General features: G+C 43.9%; 1 protein-coding gene across 1 annotated transcript; it reads right to left on the bottom strand.

Moving 5' to 3' along the window:
• Positions 1 to 540: 540 nt before the first annotated feature.
• LOC121673171 (signal transducer and activator of transcription 1-alpha/beta-like) lies at positions 541 to 24,320 on the bottom strand. Its single transcript, XM_042046258.1, has 25 exons — positions 24,263 to 24,320; positions 23,826 to 24,034; positions 21,582 to 21,710; positions 20,808 to 20,952; positions 20,028 to 20,126; positions 18,642 to 18,737; positions 17,902 to 17,980; positions 17,179 to 17,270; positions 16,801 to 16,952; positions 16,384 to 16,542; positions 15,270 to 15,362; positions 14,771 to 14,830; positions 13,579 to 13,608; positions 13,399 to 13,492; positions 12,463 to 12,504; positions 11,903 to 11,986; positions 11,250 to 11,348; positions 10,637 to 10,772; positions 8,765 to 8,820; positions 7,526 to 7,620; positions 5,362 to 5,501; positions 4,021 to 4,206; positions 3,451 to 3,526; positions 2,931 to 3,033; positions 541 to 2,359 (listed from the first exon to the last, which is right to left on the bottom strand). The coding sequence occupies exons 3-25, from the start codon at positions 21,707 to 21,709 to the stop codon at positions 2,336 to 2,338; spliced, it is 2,268 nt and encodes a 755-aa protein (XP_041902192.1). The 5' UTR covers position 21,710; positions 23,826 to 24,034; positions 24,263 to 24,320; the 3' UTR covers positions 541 to 2,335.
• Between the last annotated feature and the right edge of the window lie 176 nt (positions 24,321 to 24,496).

Below are 24,496 nucleotides of genomic sequence, written 5' to 3'. Positions count from 1 at the left end.
TTCCTAAGTGGATTGGCCAGGAACTCCCAACAGCTCTAGCTTTCTCTTGCCTTACTCCTGCTATCCTTCATCACACCAACAGTTTCTTTCCTTTATTCTCTGTCTGGCTGTGCAGTTCATATAAAAGCCTGACAAGTGTGAGATGAGGGATTTTGTCACTTAGTTGCCCCAGAGAAAAACGATGCAGCACTGATCCAGCTTGGTAGCCCGCAAAGATGAGCCATAGATCAGTTATCCTACTGAGGACTCAAATTAGAAATTCAAATTCAGTTTATTGAAGTTTGTGTGGGGACAGAAACAAATTAATGAAGTGACAGAAGCAGTAATAAAACAAAGTTAACAGTCACCTTCTAAGAACTCTAGTGCAGGCAGACCTGCAACAATGCAGAGAATTAAAAGCTGCAATACTGCCTTGGGCTTCAGAGCTGTATCTCCTTAGTTGCACAAACGAGTTCAAAATGAGATACAGAGTAGTAAAATACTGACAGACACGTCCACTTTAAAATAGAAATGACGACAACACAAGAGAGAGAACAAAAGTGGCAACTAGCAGTTCCAGTTATTTAAAACATATATAAGAATATTCTATGGAGGAAAAATCACTGCCTCCAGAACTACCGGCTCTGGAAGGACCAACCTGTGAATAAGGCCACTGCTTTAACTCTCACAAAACTGAAGTATAAAAGTAATAACATGTAGAACATGAATACAAAGCATAGCTCAAAAAACAAGTAACTTGGTTTTTGTATTAGCAACAGATGCACATTCAGCTAGTTACAGCAAGATAAAGGCATTAAGTCACCACTTGCTATTTCCTGTAGCACTGTTAATCTCAATAACCCAGGGCACCAAAAATAAGTCAGTTTGGCTTTTATTTAAATTCCTGTGTTGGCAATGCTTTCATTTAAAATACATGTGTTACCTGCTCTAGGTCCTTTGATTTTTCTTTGAAGCTTTTGCAGGGGGCACATCAGATGTCTTGGGCACAACACACCAAACTGAACCAGTCCTCTACTTCCCAAACAGCAGCTGATGGGTCTGGAGAGGCTTTGGGAGGTCACCTTGTCCAAGCCCCTGCTCAGGCAGGGAGGGCCCCCACAGTGGGTGCCCTGTTCCTGTCCCTGGACAGGTGGGGTGCAGCACGAGTGCTCTGCAGCCCCTCTGCTCAGCTCCATGCTAATTAGCAGCCTGCACTAATAGGTACCCTTAAAGGGAGAGACCAGCTGCCTAGAACAGCCTCGCCTCTTGAGTTGTTAATTACCTTCCAACCTGCTGAGAAACAAACCTGTTCCTCCGCTAGTGGAAGCACAGCTTCATCCTTTAAGTACTGCACACTGCATATCCTGCAGCCACTGCTCTGGATAAACTGTAACTTCTTCACCCTCCTGTGCCTTACCCCTAATTACAAACCCACTTCATTAGCAAAGCCTGTAGAAGCTTTTAGCTATTCAAATTAACAGTTAAATAAATGCCCCGGTTCATAATGCACGAGAAAACTGAGTTCCATTCCACCTGTTACAACCTAAATGGGGTCTGTATTATGGCAAAAGTTAGGAGTGACCAGATCCCAGCCTCGGCAGACTAAGCACAGTTAACAAAAACATACTTCAATTCCTTTTGCACTCTTTAAGAGTAGGTTCTCATTTTGTCTTATGACTCCAGTCTGCAGAGGCTTTAGTCTTGATTATACACCTTGGGTTGCAAGCTTAGCATATGCCAATGCAGCTTGAAGGTGGTGTCCTAAGAAATGCTTTTTATGAGAGAGATTGTGTGAAACATCCTACACAAGATTAAGCCTTAGGAAAACTGCAGAAATGAAATGCAGGTAACATTTTGCGCTTTTGCTCTCTCAAAGTGCCATGCCCAGAAAAACTAAAAGCACAACAAACTTCAGCAGCACAGGGATTTGGTGGGGCATGTAGCTGTAGAGTGTTTTGCAGACAAAAATTGAAGGTGTAAGCTTTCTGAACAGAACCTCTGCAAAAGAACCAGCTTTTCTTTGAAGCCTCCTGTGTACAGTCAACTGTTTTAAATGTTTAACTAATTCCTTTAAACAATGAATGCACGTTTCTCCTATCACTGTCATTGAGGAGCTCACATTCCCATCCTGCTCTTCCTCCACTCTGGCACGGAATCTTGCTAATTAAACAAAGATATGCACGTAAGGAGGCTACTCAGGCTGCTGCTGTTGATACTCCCATTAGCTAAAATTGCTACTGCACCTTCAGGTTGAGAAACCAAGGAAGTGAAGTGTGTCCCCAAGGCATTGACTACAGCACAGGATGTGTGAAGCGAATCGGCCGTGCTAATGACGCAGGGAAAACTCAGCCAAAGCTCAGAGCTGAATGTGTGTACACATCTGCAAGGAGAAAAGGAAACCTCCATGACACAGGCCGAGCCCTAGTTCCCAAGTCTTTGCTCTCCACAGAGCGTGACCACGTTCTGCCCCAATCACACCTGATTCCCATCTTAGGATTCAACTACTCAGGGTGGGCAGTGGGAGGGATGACTTTAACTTGTTTCTTTTTCTGAAGCACACCCTGCAAGGATGGCACTGCTCTGTTCACAGGAAGTACCAGCACTGGCAGGGCAGCACTTCCAAATTGCACTCCTGCTCCGGGCCCTCCCCACACAGACCCCACAGGAAGCACTACTGTGATCCTCCTTCCTTCCCATCTTCCCTCCACCTGCAAGGCACACACAAGAAGCTTTGCTCTCCTGTTCTTCACCCCCCTCCCTGCAGACAAGTGGAAAAAACAACTGCTGGCAATCCCAGTCTAACTCTGGATCCCTAGCTTTTCCTATCCATGTGAGGAGATGTGTTCTCAAGTGCTTGCTTAGGTGTCTGAGGTATGTCTGAAGGGGGGGAAAAAAGGGGAAAAGCAAGTTCTCACTCAACCCCCTGCTCCAGGCTGTTTCATGATACGTACCACAGTATCAATGTCTGCTGGGTCCACCATCCGAGACACCTCATCAAACTCCTCGGGAGACATGGGGAGCAGGTTTTCTGGAGACTGGAGCCTGGAAGGGTGGCTGAGGGAGAAGAGCAGGGGTTCAGCATCACTGAAGGAATGAGGCACAACTGGGCTACCCTGTCTGGCTCCAAGGCCCAAAGGGCCACTAAGGAGGCCTCTTGTGAAGAAGAGCCTGGCTCTAAATGAAAACTCAGGCTATTCAGGGGTGCACATCCTAACCAAAGAAGTCCAACAAGTCTTTGAGAACGTGCTTTTCAGGAAATTACTTGCCAGTACAACTACCTGCAAGTTTATAGGGTTTATACCTAAAAATGGTGTTTTGAACACAGCACTGCATTAATGTGTTGTGATCAGATTCTCAAAGAGGAAAGACTTGACAGGGGCACCTACAGGTTAAATACTCTGAAGAAGCACGAACTACAGCTAAAAACTTACGATCGGTTCTTAAAAATCCAGCATTTTTGTGGGAACTTACACTTCAGATACAGAGATTAACTCAGTCTTGATGTAGCCGTTTCCCTTGGGACCATCCAAATCCATTGGCTCTGGTGCTTCAAGGAGAAAAAAAAGCTTGTGGAGTTTTTTTTTCAGCAATTTTATGTCACATTTTCATCTTTATTATACCAAAAATATAGCCTATGACCCAGATAATGTGCAAGTCTCTCTGTCGTGCAGTTTACAGCACTATGGTTAATTTATTCCATTTTTAGTCAGTTTTCCCTTTCCTCCTATAAAAGATGGCAAAGAAACCCCTCCCCTAACCAGGCACGGTCGGGGCTGCTAGTGGGAACCTACATTTCTGAAACAGCTCACGGGCTCACATGACAGCTGAGTTGGAGGGCCAGTGACAATTAGGGGTTTCAGTTTTTTGATCTGATTAGATCTCATGTTGTGCCTCTTTGTTAACCTCTAAACATGGGACAGGCTGCCAAGACATTGAGGCCAACTGCTCCCCTTCTTTGCACGCCACAGAAATGGTACAGTGCCCCAGTAGTTCAGGAACAACCAGACAAGCTAAAAGACACAAGCCCCTCACAGCACTCACCCTCCTTAGGCCTGGAGTAGTATTTGCCAAAGGCGTTGTCTTTGGGTATGTTCGGGTACAGGAATCGCAGCGGGTTCTCAGGAATGTTTTCAGCTGCCATCACTTTGTAATTGCGGATGATATCAGGGAAAGTCACAGCAGAGAGCTCCTTCTTGGTGTAGGGTTCTACTGAGTGGAACTGGAGCTCTGCAGAGGAGAGAAGCAGCAACTCTTAAAGGTGGTTTCAAGGTTTTTTCTGAAAGAGTCCAGAAAAGCTGCAGCTACTTCCCCAAATTCAGAGTCCACATGAGCAAAAGGCTTGCCTGAATGACACCTACATTGCTGCAGTAAATATTTCACGCCTGTCAAAGGGAGCATAATTGTTCTGTGGGGTAGGGAGGCACGGGGGATTAAAGCACACAGTGATGGTTCTTGGCGTGCTTTGTATTCAGAATGACTGGTGTGGCTTGTCCATGGAAATTAACTGCAGTATTTCATTAAGTGCAGTATTTCATTAACTAATTCAGGTTTTGCTGCCTTTTTAACCTTCTTCCAAATTATGTAATTCAGACTCTGCTGCCTATTAGGAAGTTTGATCCAAATACACCACTTGAGGCTTTTATGAATCATCAAGAGACACAGATAAGCCTTCCTGAATGCTCCAAATACTATCAACCTTTTACTTAACTTTTGGATGTCTCAGGTAGCAAAGGGAAGAAGTCAGACAAGTACATTCAGCAGTTTCTCTTCCACCTGCTGCCCTGATTTGGGCTCATCAAAGTGTCAACAGCTGCCCCATGCTGGCAGGGGGGGCTGTGTAATTAGTGTGGTAAGGGGAGAGCCCTGACTGGGTACAAGGGAGGTTATAACTTTCTGCAGCTGTGATGGCTCCAAGCTTCCTCAAGATGAGAAACGAGTCCAGCTCACTCTTTCAAAGAAGCAAGCTCTTCATTGATCCTTTTGAACAACGGGAGGAAGGAGAACTGCTTAGAAAATGAAGTATGTAATTTACCTAGGCAGAATGTGGGAAGGCAAGAACAAAAGCTCCATTTGGGTTTGGAAAGAGATGCAGGTGTGTGTGTACTAAAGGCTGGGAGAGAGCTGAAGGAGGCATGGAAGACAGTCCAGGCAGTTTTTCCTACCCAACTTCCAGCACAGAAGCAGAACCTGGGAAGTGCTAGCTGAAACCTTGACCAATTCATTGTGTGGTTTGAGTTACCCCAAGTATGGTGTGTCCCTGCTACTGCTTGTGCCCCCCTGCTGCAGGGGTGTTGTGCTGGTCCTCAGGGTGGAGGAGAAGGGCATAAAGACTTCTCGTTCTGATGCAAGTACATGAACAAAGGTTCTCTGCTGCTGACTTACCATTCTGAGATCCCTCTACCCAAGTAAAGGTGATTGCTCCCTCCCTGCTGCTTTCACTGAATCTCAGTAAAAATGTTCCTGGGCTCTGGTCCTTCAGTAGAGCACGTTCTCTCTCTTTGCTGATGAAACCCATGATGCAGCTGTAATGTTGAAAAGAAAGAGCTGAGTTACTCCTCAACATAAAACCTAAGCTGTGCTGGGCTAGCTAGGAAAACTAAAAAGCTTTCCTCACTTAAAAAAGATGAGTACTGCTGAAAGCTTCATGAAGGCTTTGTCCCGTGAACAGCTGGCAGCAGGACTGACTGACTGGCTGCAGTCAGGTGGTGATTCATGCCCCTTGGCTGCCATGAATCACCACAGCTTCCCTCAGCACTCTCACTTTCGCCTGGGGGCTTATACAAATATCTTTCTGAACTTGGAACAAAAGAGATTGTCCATTTTGCTGTCAAAGCTGGGCTGTGCAAGCAGAACTGAAGTTGCATGTGTGTAACAAGGTCAGATCCCAGCTAGCAGTTAGCTTTAGCTTCAAAAGAATGCTAAGGAACAGTTGTTTCTCCTTTTTGGCTGATGAAACAAACTTTGCTAGCTGCCAGATTACACTCTTAGAGGTGTGGGGTTTGCTTTGGTCCCTGTGCATGTTTTCTAGAGGAGCTGTTAAGCTTGTGTGACTGATTCACTATGCTCAACAGATGCTATTACATGGACAAGGAGGCTGGTGTGGTAATTATAAGAGATTGATTGATTTGGACAGGTACTGGGGAGGGAGCTGTTCAAGTCAGTACTAGGGTATAACCCTGGCCAAGCCCCACCTGTTTGGTTTTGGTTGCTTTGTTGGTTGATATTTTGCTTTTGATAGGGTTTTTTTTTTTGTTTTTTCAAAGGTCAGAACTTCTCTGCTTCTTATTCCTCAAAATACTCCATCAATAATGAACTTTTGAGTACTATGACTGTCCTTGTGTGCATTAAGTTAGGGAAAGAGGGTTTTGCACAAAAAAACACTAAATAATCATAATTTTGCTTAGAATTTCAGATGCTGTAAACTGCCCTGTTTTACGGGGTTTGGGGGTTTGATTGGTGAGTTTTGTGTTTTGGTTTAAATACCATGCTTTAGGTAACAAATGCATTCAGCAGTCAATATCCTGTGTATAAGGAAGTCTTTTGCCTTCCTATCTCTCAAGTATGAAGAAAGGCAAGTGTTCTTGAGGCTGTATTACCCTTTTGTATACAAGGGGAGTCTCTGCTATTCAAGCCTGTACCAAATCCACATGTAATCCCAATCCCAGAACTGACACTCTGCTTCAGTAATGGTGGCAAATATTCCCACTGCACTGCAGCCCCCTCATCAAAGAAATGGGGAGGTTTGGGGCAGTGAAACAAGGCTTTGAAGAACTCTCCTGGACCTGGGGGGGGTAAAAATGTGAAGCCCACTGCTGAATGTAGCAAGACAAAGCAATCCTGCTGCTGTAGATCCTGCAGAACTGTGGGATACTCCACTGTCAGTGTGCTGTTTGACGAGGTTTCATAATGTGGCTGAAGCTAAAAGGCAGGATTGTGACTTTGGATAAGCCTAGTTTGGGCAGAATTACTTCTGAAATCGGAAATCCCAGAATGAAAAGTTTACTAAACCAGTATTAAAGGGCAAATGGAACTGTGTTCCCATCTGGCAGAGTCCCTCTACTTAGTAATAGTCTTAAAATAAGTGAAGACTGCTGGGTTCTGGGCCTGTGCAGGCACAGGCATTCCAAGTCTGGCTGCTGCCACCTCCAGGCAGCTCACACTAACTCTCTTTGGGCAGGCAGTTTGGTTTTTTTAAAATCATATCACTATGACTTGTACGTCCTTGTGCTTCAGTTTTTCTTGGCTGTGTTCTAGGATGTGGAAAGAACTGACTTACAGTGGGAGCAGAGGCAAAACAAAATATAATCTAACATTCAAAGCCCTGCTCTGTGACTTAAATGGGACAACTCAGTCACCTGACGTTCCTGCTTCTAGCAGTTGCCACACCAGAGGTTTCCTCAATACTACAATCCACTTGCTTCAGATTCTTCTGGTTTCAAGTTCCACTCTCTGCACAACCAACCACCCAGCAGCTGAGGGTGCAACTGCTGGCCTGAAAGTGAGGTCTGAGGCAATGACCACATCTTTAACTTCACTCAGGTCTTACCCATCATTCCAGAGACACAGGAGATGTTTCTTAATAAGCTCCAGGATTCCCTCTATCCACAGCCAAAAGGGGAAATTTTTATCATTTATGTTTTCCTGAAATTCAGAATATGGAAAGGCAGGGATGGGAGTAGGGAAAACAGGGATAATGAGACATGAGTTTCATTAAGCAGAGAGGAAAGCAAGGTTTCAACCCTGCCACTGTCTACTTGTTCTTGTGTTTTTCTTTTCTTTTCTCCCACCCTCCCTATATTCTCTTATGACTCTTTTTCTGTCTCTCCAGGACAGGAACTATTGGTAATGAAGCATGTACTGAATCTTAAGGCAAGAGGAGAATGAGAAAAATGCCTGTCTGAGCCTCCAGTACCCACAAATATGTGATCCATCACCTCTCACATGCAGTAACACTGGTCTAAGAGCAGAAAAAAGGACCTTGTTCCCTGCCTGGGTGCTATCCTTACTGAGTTGTTGGACATGCAAACCCATTCCATTGGGGTTTTTAACTGGGCTGGCTAGCAGAAGATTTAGAGACACTTTCTGTTGAGACTTGGATCTCAATTTCTCATGAGACATCCACATTGATGAATTTCAGTGCTTGTAGGTCACCAGAGCCTTGCTCTTCCCCTGGAGTCTGCTCCTGGTTGCTGTGATCGCCTACTTATCTGTATCAGTTTAGGGTCTAAAGCTAAAGAAAATATGAAGAGCCCTCCTGTCTTGCTGCAGCCAGGGCTGTGAAATTGCATGGTGTGGCTCTCTGTCATCATACTGACCCTCTCGGCCACCCCGTGTTAATCCTCACCCTAATCCATTTGCTCCTGGCCTGGGAAATGTCCTTCAGTAAGATACAGAAGAATTGTTCATCTTGCTGATTGTTTTGTTTACGTTTTCTGTAATAGTCAAAATGGAGAACTATTCTATTAATAGCAGCTGCATTAATAATAATGAAGGTGCTGTGTTTGAAAGATACATTTTTTTTTCCTATGGAGTTTACATGGATCAAAAGCAGTCTCAAAATCATCTACTCCTTGCCATTGCAAGCTCTTTTGCCTCCTTCTGCTGCTACTTTAACCTTGCCACCAAAGCCTCCCATAACTATGTAAGGTCTAGAATAATGAGAGGATCCTACTGAGAAAGAAGGCACCCTGGGGGGAAAAACAAACAAAAAAAGCCCAAACAAAATCCACAGTAAAGTAAGATGAGACCCCCTCTTCCATCTCAGCTTTTAAAACTGAGCTCATACCTTGCAGAATCTTGTCCAAGGAATAAGGCCATCCTGAGATCCTCCGTTTGTTGGCCCTGAACACAATACATTTTACTTCAGTCATGTTCCATAAGTTACTTAGTAAGGCTAGAAGTACTTAGAAAACCAAGTTCTGAGTTATTATTTGGAATTCAACTGTTGAACTACGAAAGAAAAGGAAGGGCAGGCTGCTGTGCTTTCACAGCTAGTGCAGGGGAGGGTGCAAAGTTCCCTCTGGGAGGTTTTACGATAACCAGATCTGTGTGAGCAGCCCTTGCGTAATGGGAGCCAATCCATCCTGACACTTCCTGTGCTGCGCTGCACCAAACACTTGCCAGCTTCAAAATGCTTCCAGGAAGGAGGCTGAATCCTTGCATAGTTCTTGCCTGCACAAGAAGACTGCAGCCCACAAGCTCCTCTGCAGGGGCTCAGCAGACCCTGCAGTATCTCTCTAAGATTAAGCACTTTACTACCTTGATTCTGGTGACCTGCAGGCTTTTGCCCCAGAAACTCTTGACTCCCAGGTCTACCCCAAACACAGACTCATCTTACTCCTGTTGCAACTGTTTCCCCCAGCCTTGTTTTTATGTCCACAGTGTTTCATAACCATATCCAAACCACAAAGAAAAGTCCTGTGCTGTGACTACAGTAGCTGGAGCTTTGCAGACCCTGACTGTAGTCAGAGCCAAATTCTTTCCATTAATGATCATGCTATGGCTTCCAATAAATATGCTTTTCTCCGTCATTTTTCTGAAAATGAACTGGGTTAGGGAGCTTGTTACTGATACTGCTTGGTGTTAAGAGATCAAGATTCTGTCAATTTTCACATTGCAAAACCAGCTACAACCAGGTTGTAGCCTGGCACTCTGCTAGTTCTGTCTCCTCCTTGCATTGAGCAATCCTGAATCTACAGTGTTCAGCAACCAGGATTTTTTCAGCTGTGTGATATTTTTATCTACAGAGGTAAGATGTAAGGAGCAAGCCTACCATTACCAGAGCTCGACAAAATTCCTGTAGTTCTGACATGCACATTTGCCATAGAAATATATCACTGGTCTCCTTGTGTTGGTTAATTAAACAAACAACAACAAAAAAATCATTCTCCTTGTAGAATTTTGAAAAGTAATCTATTAAAAATTAGCAGCTTTTTGTCAGATCTTATGTCTTGGGGGAATTAGAGAGTGGAATGCTGTACTTGCCACCTAGACACACTAAACTCAAATACCTTTTAAATATAACTTTTTCCTGAAACTTAAGGTCGGTGAAATATACTGAATCAACAGTATTTTTCATCTAGAGTCTACTGTGCAAAATCAGTAGCAGTGGCAAGTGCCCTGCCTATTCAGGCAAACTGCAAGGAGTTTGTTTCCAAACCCCATGGCTGATGAGGCTTTTACTAAGGACACTCATGTGGGAGATAATTCTATTTGATATCGTTTAGCAGTTCCATAGTGTTTGCATGTTGACATTACAACTGTGTTTATGCAGAGTGAATCCCCACTGCAGCTCAGGGCATGCACGAAGTTAAAATAAATGGAGGTGGATTTAAAAACAAAACCCAAAAGATGCCAAGAAACATCCACTTCAAAGACTGACTAAACACGAGTGTTACTTCAAAAGGCAGAATTAGGCCCAACTGGTGTTGCTCTAATGCATAGAACTCCCAAGTTAGAATGGCAGATTTTTTTAATGACATGATCTCATTTACAAACTCTGCCATACTGAAAAGCGGAAAATACTTAATTGCTACAAAGTTGTATTGTAGAAGGGGAAAAGGTGTGAGAGGAAATGAAAACTTAAAATAGGTTGCAGGAAAAGATGCAGAATTAGCTTCAACTGAAACAGGCCATCTGTGATGAAAGCAGACCATACCAAGAAGCTTCTCTCCCAGCATGCTCAGCTGATCTGCATTAAGTCCTCTCTTTGTTACAGAAGAAAACTGCCAACTCAGAACTTCAGAAAGCTTAGACCACTTTGCACAAGGCGGATTCAGAAAGAAGGACAAGTTCTAGAATGAAACAGAAAAATACAAGCTACATAATACAAGTAAACATTCATTTTGGAATGCCACTTGAACTTATAAAAGTGTATTGTTGCCAAAACAAACTCCAGATTTAAGAATGGATGTCAGCTTGAGAAGAAGCTCTGCAGAAGCAGGCAGCTATTCTTCCAGGCACTCTTTACTAGGAAAAGCAATCTCTGGGGCTCTGGGTATGTCTTCTCCCAGTGGGCAGAATTGCTGGATTACTCAATGCACCATAATTGAGTTCTTGATTGTTCATTTGTCATAGTGTATATCCTGAATACATCCTCCCCTAATCTGGGTTTCAAACATTGCTCTGTTTAGGTCAGGGAAGTTGCTGCCCCTCTCTACCCCTGAAACTCAGTAAGAGTCATCTGCAGAGCTAAAATGCAGCAGCCACTTGCATACAATGCTTGAAAATTACATATAGTACCTGATAAAATATTTTTTTCCTGCAAATACCTTGGGATCAGTAGACAGCATGTTGAACCACAAGATAGAAGCCCATCCACTGGGAAGCTGGCTCACATTTGAGATCACAACAATGGGAAGGGATGTGGTCTGAAAGGGGCACAAAAGGAAACATATCAGGTTACCCTGCACTGCTGCCACAATCCTCCTTGAAATTATTCACAAACCCATTTCCATTCTAATTCCCTGCTTGCACAGTCTTGACTTTTTCAATAGAGGTTGGTATGTAGGGGAGAAAATATCAGTATGATGAAATACTAGAAAGAACTTGGGTAATTTTTATCTAATAAAGACTTTAATGTCAGTTATGACAGCACTAATAGTGACAGTAGAGTTCATAGCACACTGCTTCTGAAATAAATGTAAACTGATAACCAACCCTGTGGTTTAAGCCCTCTAGGTATCAGACACTTTTGCAAAGCGCATCTATTCTTATTTACCCAGAGATCTGACAGCATTCTCTCTCTGTCTCTATACACAGTTGTGAAGTGTCATTCCCATACTTTGAAATAACTGAAAGTGCTTGATATCCCAGTACTTAAAAAAAAGAAAAAAAGAAAACAAAAGAGAGGAAAAAAAAGTTAAGATTGTCAGCATGAGTGACACACAGGAATTGAGGTCCGTCTGTTTCATCTAAGACATACCTCTAGGTCTATTACCAAACCAGGCTGGCACAGCTGCGTCTCAAAACTCAGAGAGTGAAGCTCTTCTGTTACAATGAGAGGACCCTTCAAAAAAAATAAAGGAAAACTTTTCAGGGACCGAAAACTCCTAGGGTGAAGTAGTGGGGCTTTATTATGGGGAAAACTCTTTTTTGCCCACAGTCGTGCTCTAGACCTCAGTAAGAGCTTACAGATCAAAGTCAAGTGACAGTGCTGACTTCCTAGAACTGCCTCTCCAGGCATGTGTTTTTTGGTTTTTTTGTGGCTACTACCACCTATAAGCCACAGAAAAATCAGTGCTTGCCAGGAAGTCCTGTTAAAGGTAGATGCCAGTGTGGGAGAGTCCCTCACTGCCATTCTGGCTGTAGTTCTCCTTGCAGACTGTTCCTAAATGGATCCCTTTGTAGAAACACTGAACTCCTCTCCTATGATCTCTCATCCCATGTGTGTCTTCATGGGTCTGATCAGAGAGCACTGTCTTAAATGAATGCCTTGTTAGTATTATGCTAAAACTTGACAAAGAAAAGGTTAGTGCTGCTTACCTCATTTGTTCTGCTCCCTGCATTTTTCTGTTCTTTCAGTTGCTGCAAACGAACAAAAACCTCTGTCACTCGTTTATGTCAGCCACAAATGGAAGTGGTAGAGGAGGTTTGCATGCTCCACTTGCTCAACTGTATGCAAACTTGCTGCACTAGTGCCTGATTCTATTTGGCTCTAAGCTGTGGGAGCCAAAGGATTAAACTGTAGGTAACTACTACGCCTTTATAAACTGTTCATCTGTGAAAAAAGATATTGCACAGTTATGATGCAATGCCTTTATGTAAGAGGCCTTTTAAGAACAGAAGCAGTATGAAATCAGAATCAGATGGAATACTGGTTTATCAAAGAACCCCTCTGAATAGGATGGTAAACTCTAAGCAGTCTCAGTTGTGGTCAATGAAGAGAGAGTTCCATGTTCCCTGGTCCTGGACTTGCATTTTTCCTTTCCTGTGGTAGGAAGGAACCAATCTGTTCCCTCACAATGTGCAGATCAGAAGTGTGGTACAGTCTGCTGAAGGCACTGACTTCCTTGCAGCTGCCCACTCCTTGACAATTTTCATCTTCCAGACTCAGAGCTCTTTGAACTATTCCAAGCTTCCCTACCTGTGGGCCTTCCTCTGAAAGGCCCAAACCAGCCTTTCTAGGCTTTTTTAACTTCCTCCTACAAAGAACCCATTGCAGCAAAATCTGTATAGCAGAAAATAGCCTTGCTTGCATTCCTGTCCCTATTTCAGTGACAAGCAATCATATTTTGATTGAAACAGGCCAAATATTTCAAAAAGGAAAGCACAAAGAAAAATGAGATAATCACAGTTCCTCTTTACACAAAAGTAAATAATGACTTCAATAACAAAAGCCATTTGTTTCCTTCCTACCACACTCTACCAACAAAATTAAGTGGCTGTATCAGTAAAAGAAAGAAAAAACCAACCCCCTACCAAGTGCCTGAATTCTGCTGCTAGACTTCCATTGGTAGATTCTTCCATGTTCATTACTTTTGTGTTTGTTCCCAAAATATTAAATTTCCTGAACCTACACAAAGAGAGAGAGAAAATGTAATTAAATCTCAACTTTGTTGAAAGAACCTAATAAATATACAAAACTCTGATGCCACCTACCCTTTGACTGAGTTCTTCTCAGTTACATCTCTGTCAAGAAAAAAAAAAAGACAAAATAAGAATCTTTTAAAGATTCTGCCAGAGACAGAGAAAATGTGCATTTTTTAGTAGCTGACAGAGCTGACTGAGAACTGGTAAAATGCTTTTGTGAAATTCTTGTGCAAAAGATGAGGCAATTGGTTCAAGCAGTCAAAATAAATGCTGTGCTACACAGCCTGTGTTTTACTGAGGCTTAATATTGCTATGGGGGCTTTATAATCAAAGCAAGTACTTTCTTTTACTCTATCTATTTTTTTCTCTTGTGCTGAGGAAAAAAGAATATAGTTCTGCTACTCTAAATCTGCTTTAAAACTTGTTGAATAAATTGCTGCATCACTTGAATTGGTTTTCCCAGCACTTGGGATTCTACTGAGTTGCATTCTGTCTAGCGCACTTCTCAAAGCCTCACCTCCCACAACCACATAAGAACTTTTTTTTTACTTTTTCCCTATTCTGTGCAAGTTTCTGGACCCTAAAGCCATTTCAAGTGAACAAAATTACTTGGCTGAGAAGACAAAAACCCACTTGCTTTCTTGAAAGCACAGTCCCTGTCATTATTTTGGATAGCCTGTCATATTTCTTTCCATGCCCTTGAAGTATGGAACTGCTTACAAAATACAGAAGGTTGGTATTAAACTGTTTCAACTGCTGTGATTTTTCCTCTGATTGAGAACACGTCCTATGTTACAGGTAGGCAGATTATACCCCTAACTCAAAGGCTGCTTTAGGATAACCGTATTTCTTACTAGACACTACCCAAAAAGTAAGGTATTCTAGAGACATGACTGAATTATGTGACTGGAAAGGGTGGAGTTCAATTCGACACTGTCACCTTGTGCTAATCCAGGTGAAACAACCCAGCAGAGCTGTGGCTGTTCCCCAGGTGCTGCCCTGTGCCTGATTTAGCAGTAGTGAGCTCTCCTCAGAGGAGATGACGGTGAGAAGCTGAAGCCATCTGCACTTTGTGACATGTCTCTGGTGTCAGAGATTTAGAACAAGGGAATGGATAAGAAAAAGGGAAGGATGTACTTGCTGTCACAGAGAACCAGCCTGCTGCTGGCCTAGTCAACACTTACAATGTGACTGCTCTTTGGTTTCTGAACGTGGGGACTGTTTACCTTTACATAAGATGGATGAAATAAGTGCAACATACTTATCAAATAAAACTTTCACTTTCAAGTTGTAGTTCAGTTCCTGCAGTTTCACCAGCAATCTGGAAAGAGAAGTATTTTTTTTTTATGTCAGCAATTGAAAAAGATGGGTTCTCTTCTATTGTGTTGCTTACCACAGATATTTAAGGAGCATGCTTGGGGCCACGTGCAGGCTCCAAGCTTGCTCTGTACCAGACAGCATTTAGAGATGAAACTAAATGGGCAAATGAGTTACTCTTTGGCATGACAAAGTGCTCTGCATGTGTTTTCTTGCTGTTTGGTTGTGTTTGTTACACACTCAGTACACCCCACTTCTGGTAAAGGGTAAAAGCTGAATGTGAGTTAAACTCTGCCAGAAGAAAGCCCCTGCCCATGGCACTTCCCTCCTCCTGGCCTCAGCTCCTGGGCTACAGGACAGGCTGTGCAATCCCCCTGGCTGTGGAAAGCCAGTGACAGGAAAGCCTTACCACAAAACAGGAATAGGGAAAGGGGAAAACATACCTCAGCTTCACAGTAAACTGTACTCCTGTCTTCAGGACTAGTGGCCTCTGAGGATGTGTTGGCATGCAAGGCTGCCTCTCCACCACAAAGGAGCTATGGGAAGAACAGATTAAAGGCACTGTGGTTTATCTGTGCTGTCCTTAAATAAGAAACCACATAAAAAGTGAACTTTAAAAGAATGCTGATTTACCAGTAATACTACACACTTTATTCACTCAGTTTCTATCTACACAGAGGTGTGTGCATCAGTTCCTTTCAATTGTTTCAATGGGGCTAGAAATAGTGATTTTTAAAGTGCTGGCTTTTCTGCAATACATTGACAGCTTGAGGAGGGAGATTGCTTCATCAGACTTCCCTAAAATCAAACAGCAAGGAAACACTGTGCTGTAATTAGCACAGTGCAAGTGAAGAGTGTTGCTTTGTTTGCCATTCCCAGGACTTCCTGAATTCTTACAGTGACAGTGCTGTGTAAAAACAGGTGCCCAAGGGATGGATACACTAGCAGGGGATTTGATGAGGGCCAGCTAACCCAATGAAACAAAACTTCTGGGGCTAACTGGTTCTGATACACCCCAAATTTTTATATACTGTGTGTGTACAGAATAGGACTCTGATCTTACGTGAGGCAACTACAAGCTACAGTACCTTGCATCATAGAGGTGGTACAGAGGCAGGGCTGGCCTCCCTGTGCTGGAGGCAAAGATGATGTGTCCAGTGACAAAGGATTGGAGAATCTAGTGTGTATCTATCTTGGGCACAGCTTGATGCAGATTGTTTCTTGCCTCTCTTCACCTGAACTCTGCAGCGTTGAAGCTTGAAGCAAGAAGTGGACTAACAGACTGGGAGTTTGACTCTGTAATCAATGTGTACTGCAGCAAAGCATCTGCTAACTTCAATAATGACTGATCACAAACCCTTTCCACAGGCCTGAACCTGTGGAAATCCTAGATAGAGTAAATCTCAAAAACAGTAATTCAGTTTAATATTTGTGACAAACTTAGGAAAACCTTGGAAAATGAAAAGTTACTACGCAAGAAATACTGAGGGAACAGTAGGGAAGGTGCTCTTCATCTATTTATTCATGTAACACCAAAAGATCCTTCTGGTCTGTTACCTTTGGATGAGTTGTTTGAAAAGAGTGTGCGTTAGGTCCTGCAGAAATTGTTTATTTTTTGTGATGGGATCAGGGTCGTAGGTAAACTTCTGTTCCAGTTCCTCAAGCTTCTTAAGCTGCTGACGAACTTGCTGTAGACTTTCAGCAACAGTGGTGAACCTAAAATTGACACGATCTTGTTACTTTTAGCATGTTTTTGTATTTTTCTAATGCAGAGGCACCAGCCAGGTGACTGTCCCCGAGGATGTGGCAGAGCTTGGAGAACATTTCATGCTCACTAGAAATATAGTTAGGTAATAAAATTAATGTAGTTATAGTAAGACAGAATGAAAATGGATAATATAAATCATCAGTATATTTCCTAGATGTGGTGTTCCTTCATAACCTGGCTCAAACGCAGCCTTACAAAAGACTTACCAGTTCTGCAGCTGGTCGAGGCAGGCATTGGGTGGCCCACCAATGCATGCTGTCTGTTGCCTGTGCTTCCACTCCACCAGCTCATCATTAATAAGGGCAGTCTGTGTGTGCTCTGTGCTGTGCAGCAGCTGTACTATCTTATTCACCACCTCCTACACAGAACATGAGATTACCCTGTTTATTAAAAATACATCATACAGGAGAACTAAGTACTGTTTTAGCTAGTGCTCATCTGTCTTGCAAAACTCTGCAAAGACCCCAGTTCAACTGACATATTAAAAAAAACTTTTCTACTGCTATTTTATGTCAATTCAATGAAAATGAACATGTGCTTAAAATGAAGAGCTGCTGACTTCTGAAAGAAAACTTGAGCACTACCTTTCTCTTGAGGTCCAGGTTTAAGAACATCTGCTGGAGACTCAGCTGTTCTTTCTTGTACTCCTCCTGAGACATATTACTGGACTCGTGTTCTGTAAAATAAGTCCAAATTGTGAACGGGAGGCTGCAGGAGTGCTGAAGGACGGGTGGGGAATATGCTGGGGGGAAAGTGGACAAATACAAAAAGCAAGATTGTAGCTCAGTGCTTCCCTAAGTACCTTCTGAACGTGTCCCTGTTCTGAGGGACAGTCAGCTCTGCCCAGCTGTGGTGGAAACTAAAGCCTTTTCTAGAACAAAGAATTCGACATCAGAGACAGATCTGTATAATGAAACCAGTGTGGACTCCGTGTGTTTCCCTTGGTGCACAAGAGCCTACAAAACCTAAAGCTAGTCTGGCATTTGTGAAATACAAGACGGCAAAGGGAAGCCTAAACATCCCTAATTAAGTGTATGGCTGAATGGCCACAGAGCCTACAGGGCTTGCTACTTCTACTGGCAAAGGGCTGCAAAGGACAAAGGAATGCTGTGTTAACAGGGAGGCTCTCTTACTTGGAACTAAAGACAGATGCAGAAATTTAGGTTTCAGTGCGAAACAGAGTTAATAAAGGAGGGACATTACCAGTAAGTTTGGCCGTGTATCATTAGGCTCAGTGTCTTGACATAAAGAGCAGTTTACTCTGACAAACTACATGCAATAGGGGATGTCCTTGAAAAATTACTTACCTCTATTCTGCAGGGTTTTACATTTGAAGTCATACTCATCTTGCATATCCTCTAATGCCTTGATGTCCTGCTCCACATCCTGTAATGCATGAGTGAGGGTGGCCACAATTACTTAATATTTTCAAGTAATGCAAGACTACTACATCTGATGAGGAACTGCCTGGTACTAGCCCTTGACAGACATGAAGCCCAGTTTTGTTACACTGCTTTTTCCTGGAACTCCCTAACAGGAAATATTCCTAAATTTCATCACCTATTCATCGTTCCTACTTCTCAGCTAGCTGAAATCTATTAAAGTGTGGAAGTGCCTTTGTGGTCAAGCCATGTAAGTTCACAGAATTTAGAAGAACCTATGCTACAGTGGAAAAACTTAGCACACAGCATTTTAAACTTTCAAATTCTTAAGTACTGCTTGGAGAAAAGCTTTCTGTTGTGACTGTATTTATTAAGACAAACATTTGTATGCTAAAAAAAAAAAATCTTCTAGTCAACAACAAATTGGTCAGTTACAATTTAAGAGGTTTTTTTCCTCAGTTGCTAGTATTTCAGACAGGTAAAATGCTTTTGTTGCTAAAATTTAGGCACAAGGTACTTTCTGTCTTCAGACAATCCCTGGTTATAGACTTGAAAGCCCCTACTTTACTTTTATTTGTCACTTTATCAAGTCTAATGTACTACTGAAAGCTTTTCAACATCTGTGAATCAACAAACACTACTATGAAAAGTTATATTATACTTACTGTAACACTGCTTTTTATAGCCTTAACTTTGGCATCAAGCTCCTTCTGTTTGTCCAGCATCCCAATCACAGTGTTCTGTACATTCCCTACTTCCATCTGAGGGAAGAAGCAGTACAAGTCAAAACAGAGTGACCCATACTTTTTTCATTAATGTAAATTAGTGGCTTTTGTTGACAAACAACCTGAGGAAGCATGGCTCTGATAAACCATACTAAAATTTTGTAGTATAAGAAAATCAAGTTCAGGTAAATTTGAAAGAAACAAACAAAGTATTTATTTTGGTAAACTGCCAAAGGTTCCCCATCATGGATTTAAGTCAGTGGTGGAAGTGATGGCCAAGCTGGATTGGGCATCAAGCAACCCAGTCTAGTGGAAGGTAGATGATCTCTAAAGTCCCTCTCAATCCAAACCATTCTGTAATTCCCTTTCCCTTTTCAATGACCCCAATTTATTGCACACTGGAAAGGCAGCAGCAAGTGCTTTATGTCACGTGCCAGCACTGAACAGCTGTGCTGCAGCTACAGGGGCTCTGTCAGAGTCACACTCTGAGAGCAGCTGCTTTGGACACTGTTGCAAAGGGCCCCTTGTTGAAAGCCCGTGCCCAAGTGCTCTTCCCACACTGCACATTCAAAGCCCTGCTGTAAACTGAGGTATTTCAGCACCGGGAATTAACATGCTTGGTCAGTCATCACTTTATTTCTACATAAATGGATTACAGCTATCTATACATTTTTGCACACCTTTCCCAACTGCAGAATTTTTACTGCAAAACAGTTATTTCAAAGGAAAAAAAAAAAAGGTGAGAAGCTGGAGAACAGGTGACGAAGGAGAAACTATGGCTTTACCTATAATTCAGAGGAAAGAAAAGGGCTTCATTAAAAAAACCACCCCAAAACCCCACCAAAATTAGAAAGAAATACTTGGAGACAACTGGGAAGGAGAATGATGCATCATTTTCCCAGAGTAAGTCCAGAGAAGCATGCTCAGCTGCTTAACAGAGAGTAAACTGGGGAGTAAAATGCAGAAGAACAAACCTAAAATCTTTCTGGATATGTAAGTTAAGCACTAATTATTAAAACAAAATCCAATTAGCATATCAGGCTACATCGTACTACAGAAGCATTAAAACAACCAGCATAGCTTTTACATCATTCAAGGAATAAAAATTATTTCCTGGCCGTTTATTCTCCAAATGCTTCATTCATGAGAAAAAAGCCATGCTGTCCAGCTGGTACATATCAGCGCTCACTCATCTGTTTTTTAAGGAACTTCTTATTGTGCAGAGAGGGAACAGCCTGTTTCCCCTGACAGTCTTCATCCACTTCCCTTATCCCAAATAATAGGAAAGGGGAGATACAACTGCAGCAGACATTTCAACACTGTTACCTCATTCGACGCCTGGGCACTGTTCAGTATTTTCCTCTCTTCTTTCAGACAGTTGTAGATGATCATTGCCATGTGTATCGGGTCTTCTTGGAAGTTATCCTAGCATTAGAGACACAGTCTATTGTTAAAGTTCATACACATCATTTCTTGTCCTTCAGTAACTTTCAGATTAGCAAAAAATAGGGAATTACCAGTGTGTGAGCCTCAGGGAACACACTGGTCATAGCCTGCTAAAGGATTACAAGCTGTGACAGCCACAACCAGCTCCAAGAACGAGTTTCTATTGTAGTTCATTGGCATACAAAGAGACAGAATTGGCACAAAACAACAGGAAAGGGTCAAACATTACTGGGAGATGTGGGATAATACCCTACAGTCCTAGAGAGAGCTCATCCCTTATGAGCCATCCTCCCACACCTTGGTATGGCTGCTGGTTTAACACACAGTCCAGGCTGGATGCAAATTCAACGTTATTGTTTTACCTGCATACAAACTGGAAATGTGCTACAGACTGAGTACTGCCCTGCTCAGGATGGTGCTACCCTGGGGGGTTTTCTTTTTCCTGTAGTTCTCAAACTGTAGCTGTTCTGATAATTAAACTGTAACTTTCTAACCATAGCAAATCAAAACAAAAATGGAGCAACACTTGAATTCTGGCTTTTAAATCAGGATTCTCACACATCCTCTACGAAAACCCCTCATGGCAGGGTAGTTGCTTGGAGGCATCCAACTGCACTGAAGCAAATCAAGCAAATGTATATATATAGAACCCAGGCGTACCTGAAGATTACGTTTGCTTTTCCTTATGTTGTGCTGCAGCAAAAAATTGTTTTCTATCAAGAATCTGCTGAACTGATCATCAAGCTGTGACAGCAGGTCATGGAATAACAGCGTAGCAAATGAGACATTGCTGGCGGCATGTTCCCTAGAATAATTTAAAGCATGCTTGGGTTAAATACACTTCCAACACAAGATCCAAGAAATACATACAGGTGTACTTGATTTTTAATCCCCAACTCCAGTTGTAGAATATGCAAGTAGTGAGAATTAGCTTCAAATGCAAGCCAATTTCATTCTCTTAACTTTGACTTTACTTTCCTCGATAAAGAAATGTTGTTTCTCTATTCTTTTTGCCACATTCTCTTCAAATTCATTTACTCATGCCATGCACGTCAGGAACCTAAAAGTGACCCTGATGCACGTGCATGTTGTACCACTCTCCAAAGAGAAGACACTCCACAGAAACTTTCGCAGAAGTTCAGTCTTTGAAGAGTGAGAGACTGAGCTACAAAGGCAGTAACTAATTGGTCTTAAAACAGCCACCACTGAGAGCAATATGAGCAAGGACACTTACTCCAGGTATCAGGCCCCTCTAGAAAGCCCTGAAGAGGGGCAGGAACACATGCTGTAGTATCCACATAGCTACCGAAGCATCCTACCAGCAAAGGTTCACCTAGTAGCTTGCTTCCCCAGCATTCTCCTGCTGCCTGTAACTGCATGTCTGAGGGCATTGCTTATCACATGACCCAAAGCCTAATAAACTTATGTGCTTACCAGTCCTGGTTTTCCAGCCACTGTGCCAGGTACTGCCTGATCTCCATAGGAAAGCTGTCATCATATAGCTGGTGAACTTGCTCCAAAAACTTGGAATCAAGTTGCTGCAGCTGATACCACTGAGTCATCCTGAGGAAGGGGTGAAAAAACAGCCAGTGTAAATGTTTAAGGAGTATTTGGACTGAACGAGTGAAAAACAACTAATTTAAAGTTTTCATGAACATTGACAAAATCGGAACATGTGCTGATTTTGGCTGGGATAAAGTTTATTTTGTTCACAGTAGCTAGCATGGGGCTGCGTTTTGGATTTGTGCAGGAAACAGTGTTGGTAATATAGGGATGTTTTTGTTACAGCTGAGCAGGGCTTACACAGCATCAAGGCCCTTTCTGCTCCTCATCCCACCCCACCAGTGAGGGGGCTGAGGGTGCACAGGGAGTTGGGAGGGGCACTGGGCAGCTGACCCCAACTGACCAAAGGGATATTCCAGACCATGTGGCATCAAGCTCAGCACACAGAGCTGGGGGAAGGAGAAGGAGGAAAGGGGGAAATTTTGCATGATGGGGTTTGTCTTCCCAAGTCACTGTTAGGCATCATGGAGCCTGGCTTTCCCAGGATGGCTGAACACCTGCCTTTTGCTTTGCTTGTGCACATGGCTTTTGCTTCACCTGTTAAACTGTCTTTATCTCAACCCACAATGCTCCTCACTTTTACCCTTCTGATTCTCTCCCCATCCCACCACATAGGGAGGAGGGGAAAGTGAGCGAGTGGCTGTGTGGTGCTTTCTTTTTTTTCTCCTTTTCCTCTGAACCCCTTTTCATGGCACTTAGGGTACTGCTAGTGTTACTGCTCTCTTGCTTAGCAGGGATATGGGAATGAGGACCTGTGTGTTTGATACCTGTACCCTGCATAATTGAGGTCCTGAACGTGGAGTATTGCCTTTTGTTTGTGCGGATGTATTCCCCATCACCCCCTGCCAGAGCGTGCATGAAAAATCAAAGAGCCCTCTAAGTGCCCATTTTCAGTTGCTTTGTGTCCACACTTGCCTGCTCTGAAAATGGACTAGATCTCAAGTCACTTTAAATGTCGAAGTACTGGAAAGATGTTTTGTCTATGTGTTTTAGTTCTCATGATCATCTTTTCAAGCTAAATTCAAGTAACCTTTCCAGCAGATACAGGATGCTTAAATGAACTAATATTGTACAGAATAGCTTCTCTCAGTCCTAACACTTTTGTGACAGAGTGGCTTTATGGTCTCTGGCAGCAGATCAGTTAGCCTTCCAGGCTGCAGGTTATCACCTTGTAGTGGAAATGGCACGTAAAGATACATCCAAGGAACAGTTCAGGCCGAGAATACAGGTGGTGAGATGCAAATCCACTCACACCACTCTTTTTTACTGACTGCCTATAAGACCTGTCCAAAAGACCAGGACAGCATCAGGGTGAAGGACTATTTTCTATGCTCCTTCCTGCCAAATCCTTTAGTGTTTGTATGCCAGTGCCCCTGGCATGTGCTATGTGTGAGAAACAAAGTAGTTAAAAATGTTGTTTAAAGTGAGGGTTTTGAGGCTTTTCATGCGTGTGCTTTTCAGATTACAGGTAATACAGCATTTGAATGTGCTCTAGCAATCCCAAAAAATGAGACTCCATGACCTCCCTGGGTAGCCTGTGCCAGTCCTCTGCTACCCTCAATGTAAAGAAGTTCTTTCTCATGTTGAACTTGTGTTTTAGTTTGTGGCCATTGCTCCCCATCCTGTTGCTGGGCACCACTGAGAAGAGTCTGGCACCATCCTCTTGGCACCTGCCTTTGAGATATTTATATGTAATGATGAGATCCCCTCTCAGCCTTCTCTTCTCCAGACTAAACAGGCCCAGCTCCCGCAGTCTCTCCTTGTAAGAGAGATCCCTCATCATCTTTGTGGCCTCCGCTGCACCCTCTCCAGTAGCTCCTCTTGTTTTTGTACTGAGGAGCCCAGACCTGGACACAGCACTCCAGATGTGCCTCACTAGGGCCGAGTAGAGGTGGCTGATCACCTCTGTCAACCTGCTGGCCACCTGATGCACCCCAGGACTCCTTCCTGGCCCCTCTCTACCTCATTTTCTGCCATTCCCGGGGGATCGCGGCCGATCCACGCGGCGGGGTTCGGGAGTAAAGGACCCGGCAGCCGTCCCTACCCTCGGCCGGCTCCCTGCCCGCGTTCCCCTCGCTGCCGGCCGGCTCAGCCCCGCGGCTGGGAGCACCGCACCTGTTCAGCAGAGGCTGCCCAGCGATGCTGGAGGCACAGGATCAGCGTCAGCGCCGTGCCGGGGACAAGGGTCCGCTTCGGGCGCTCCGGCGCTCCCGGGCAGGGCAGGTCTGGAGATGCTGATGGACGGAGAGTGAAAGCTGTGGACAAGGAGCCAAGAGTCGGACTTGGGAGCAGATGCAACAGATGACAGAAGAGCAGGGGTGTCCCTGCAAGGAATGAAGACCGCTAGAAGATATCTCCCGCTGCCCCAGGTGCAAAGACACTAAAGCACAAAGCTCGGTGTTCCGCGGGCAGGGACAGTCTGAGGAAGCGACAGTTTTAGTTACACCGGGCATTCACCCCGCCGGCCCCCGAGCTGCAGGCAGTGCCCGGCAGTACCCCGCCGTGCCGCTCCCGGCGCCATCCCCCCGGCCCCTCAGGCCCGCGCCCCTCACCTCGGGTCCGGCTCGGCAGTGCCGCGCTGCCGGCTGCGCTCGGGGAGCCGCGCGGCCAAGTGCGCATGCGCGGGGGCGGCGCGGGGGCGTTCCCGGAGCGGGAGCGTCACGTGACTTCTGGGAAAAGCAGCGGGCCGGCGAAAGCGAAAGCGAAAGCGGCGCGGTGCCGTGAGGGCGGGGGCTGCTGGCCCAGCTGCGGCTTTTGGCTCGGGCACTCCAGCCCCTTTGCTAGCC

This window comes from Corvus kubaryi, unplaced genomic scaffold (assembly GCF_017639235.1).
Source record: "Corvus kubaryi isolate FWS band 111438036 unplaced genomic scaffold, C.kubaryi_AGA036_p1.0 65267, whole genome shotgun sequence".
Taxonomy (NCBI): Eukaryota; Metazoa; Chordata; class Aves; order Passeriformes; family Corvidae; genus Corvus; species Corvus kubaryi.
This window is presented reverse-complemented; position numbering and strand designations above follow the sequence as displayed.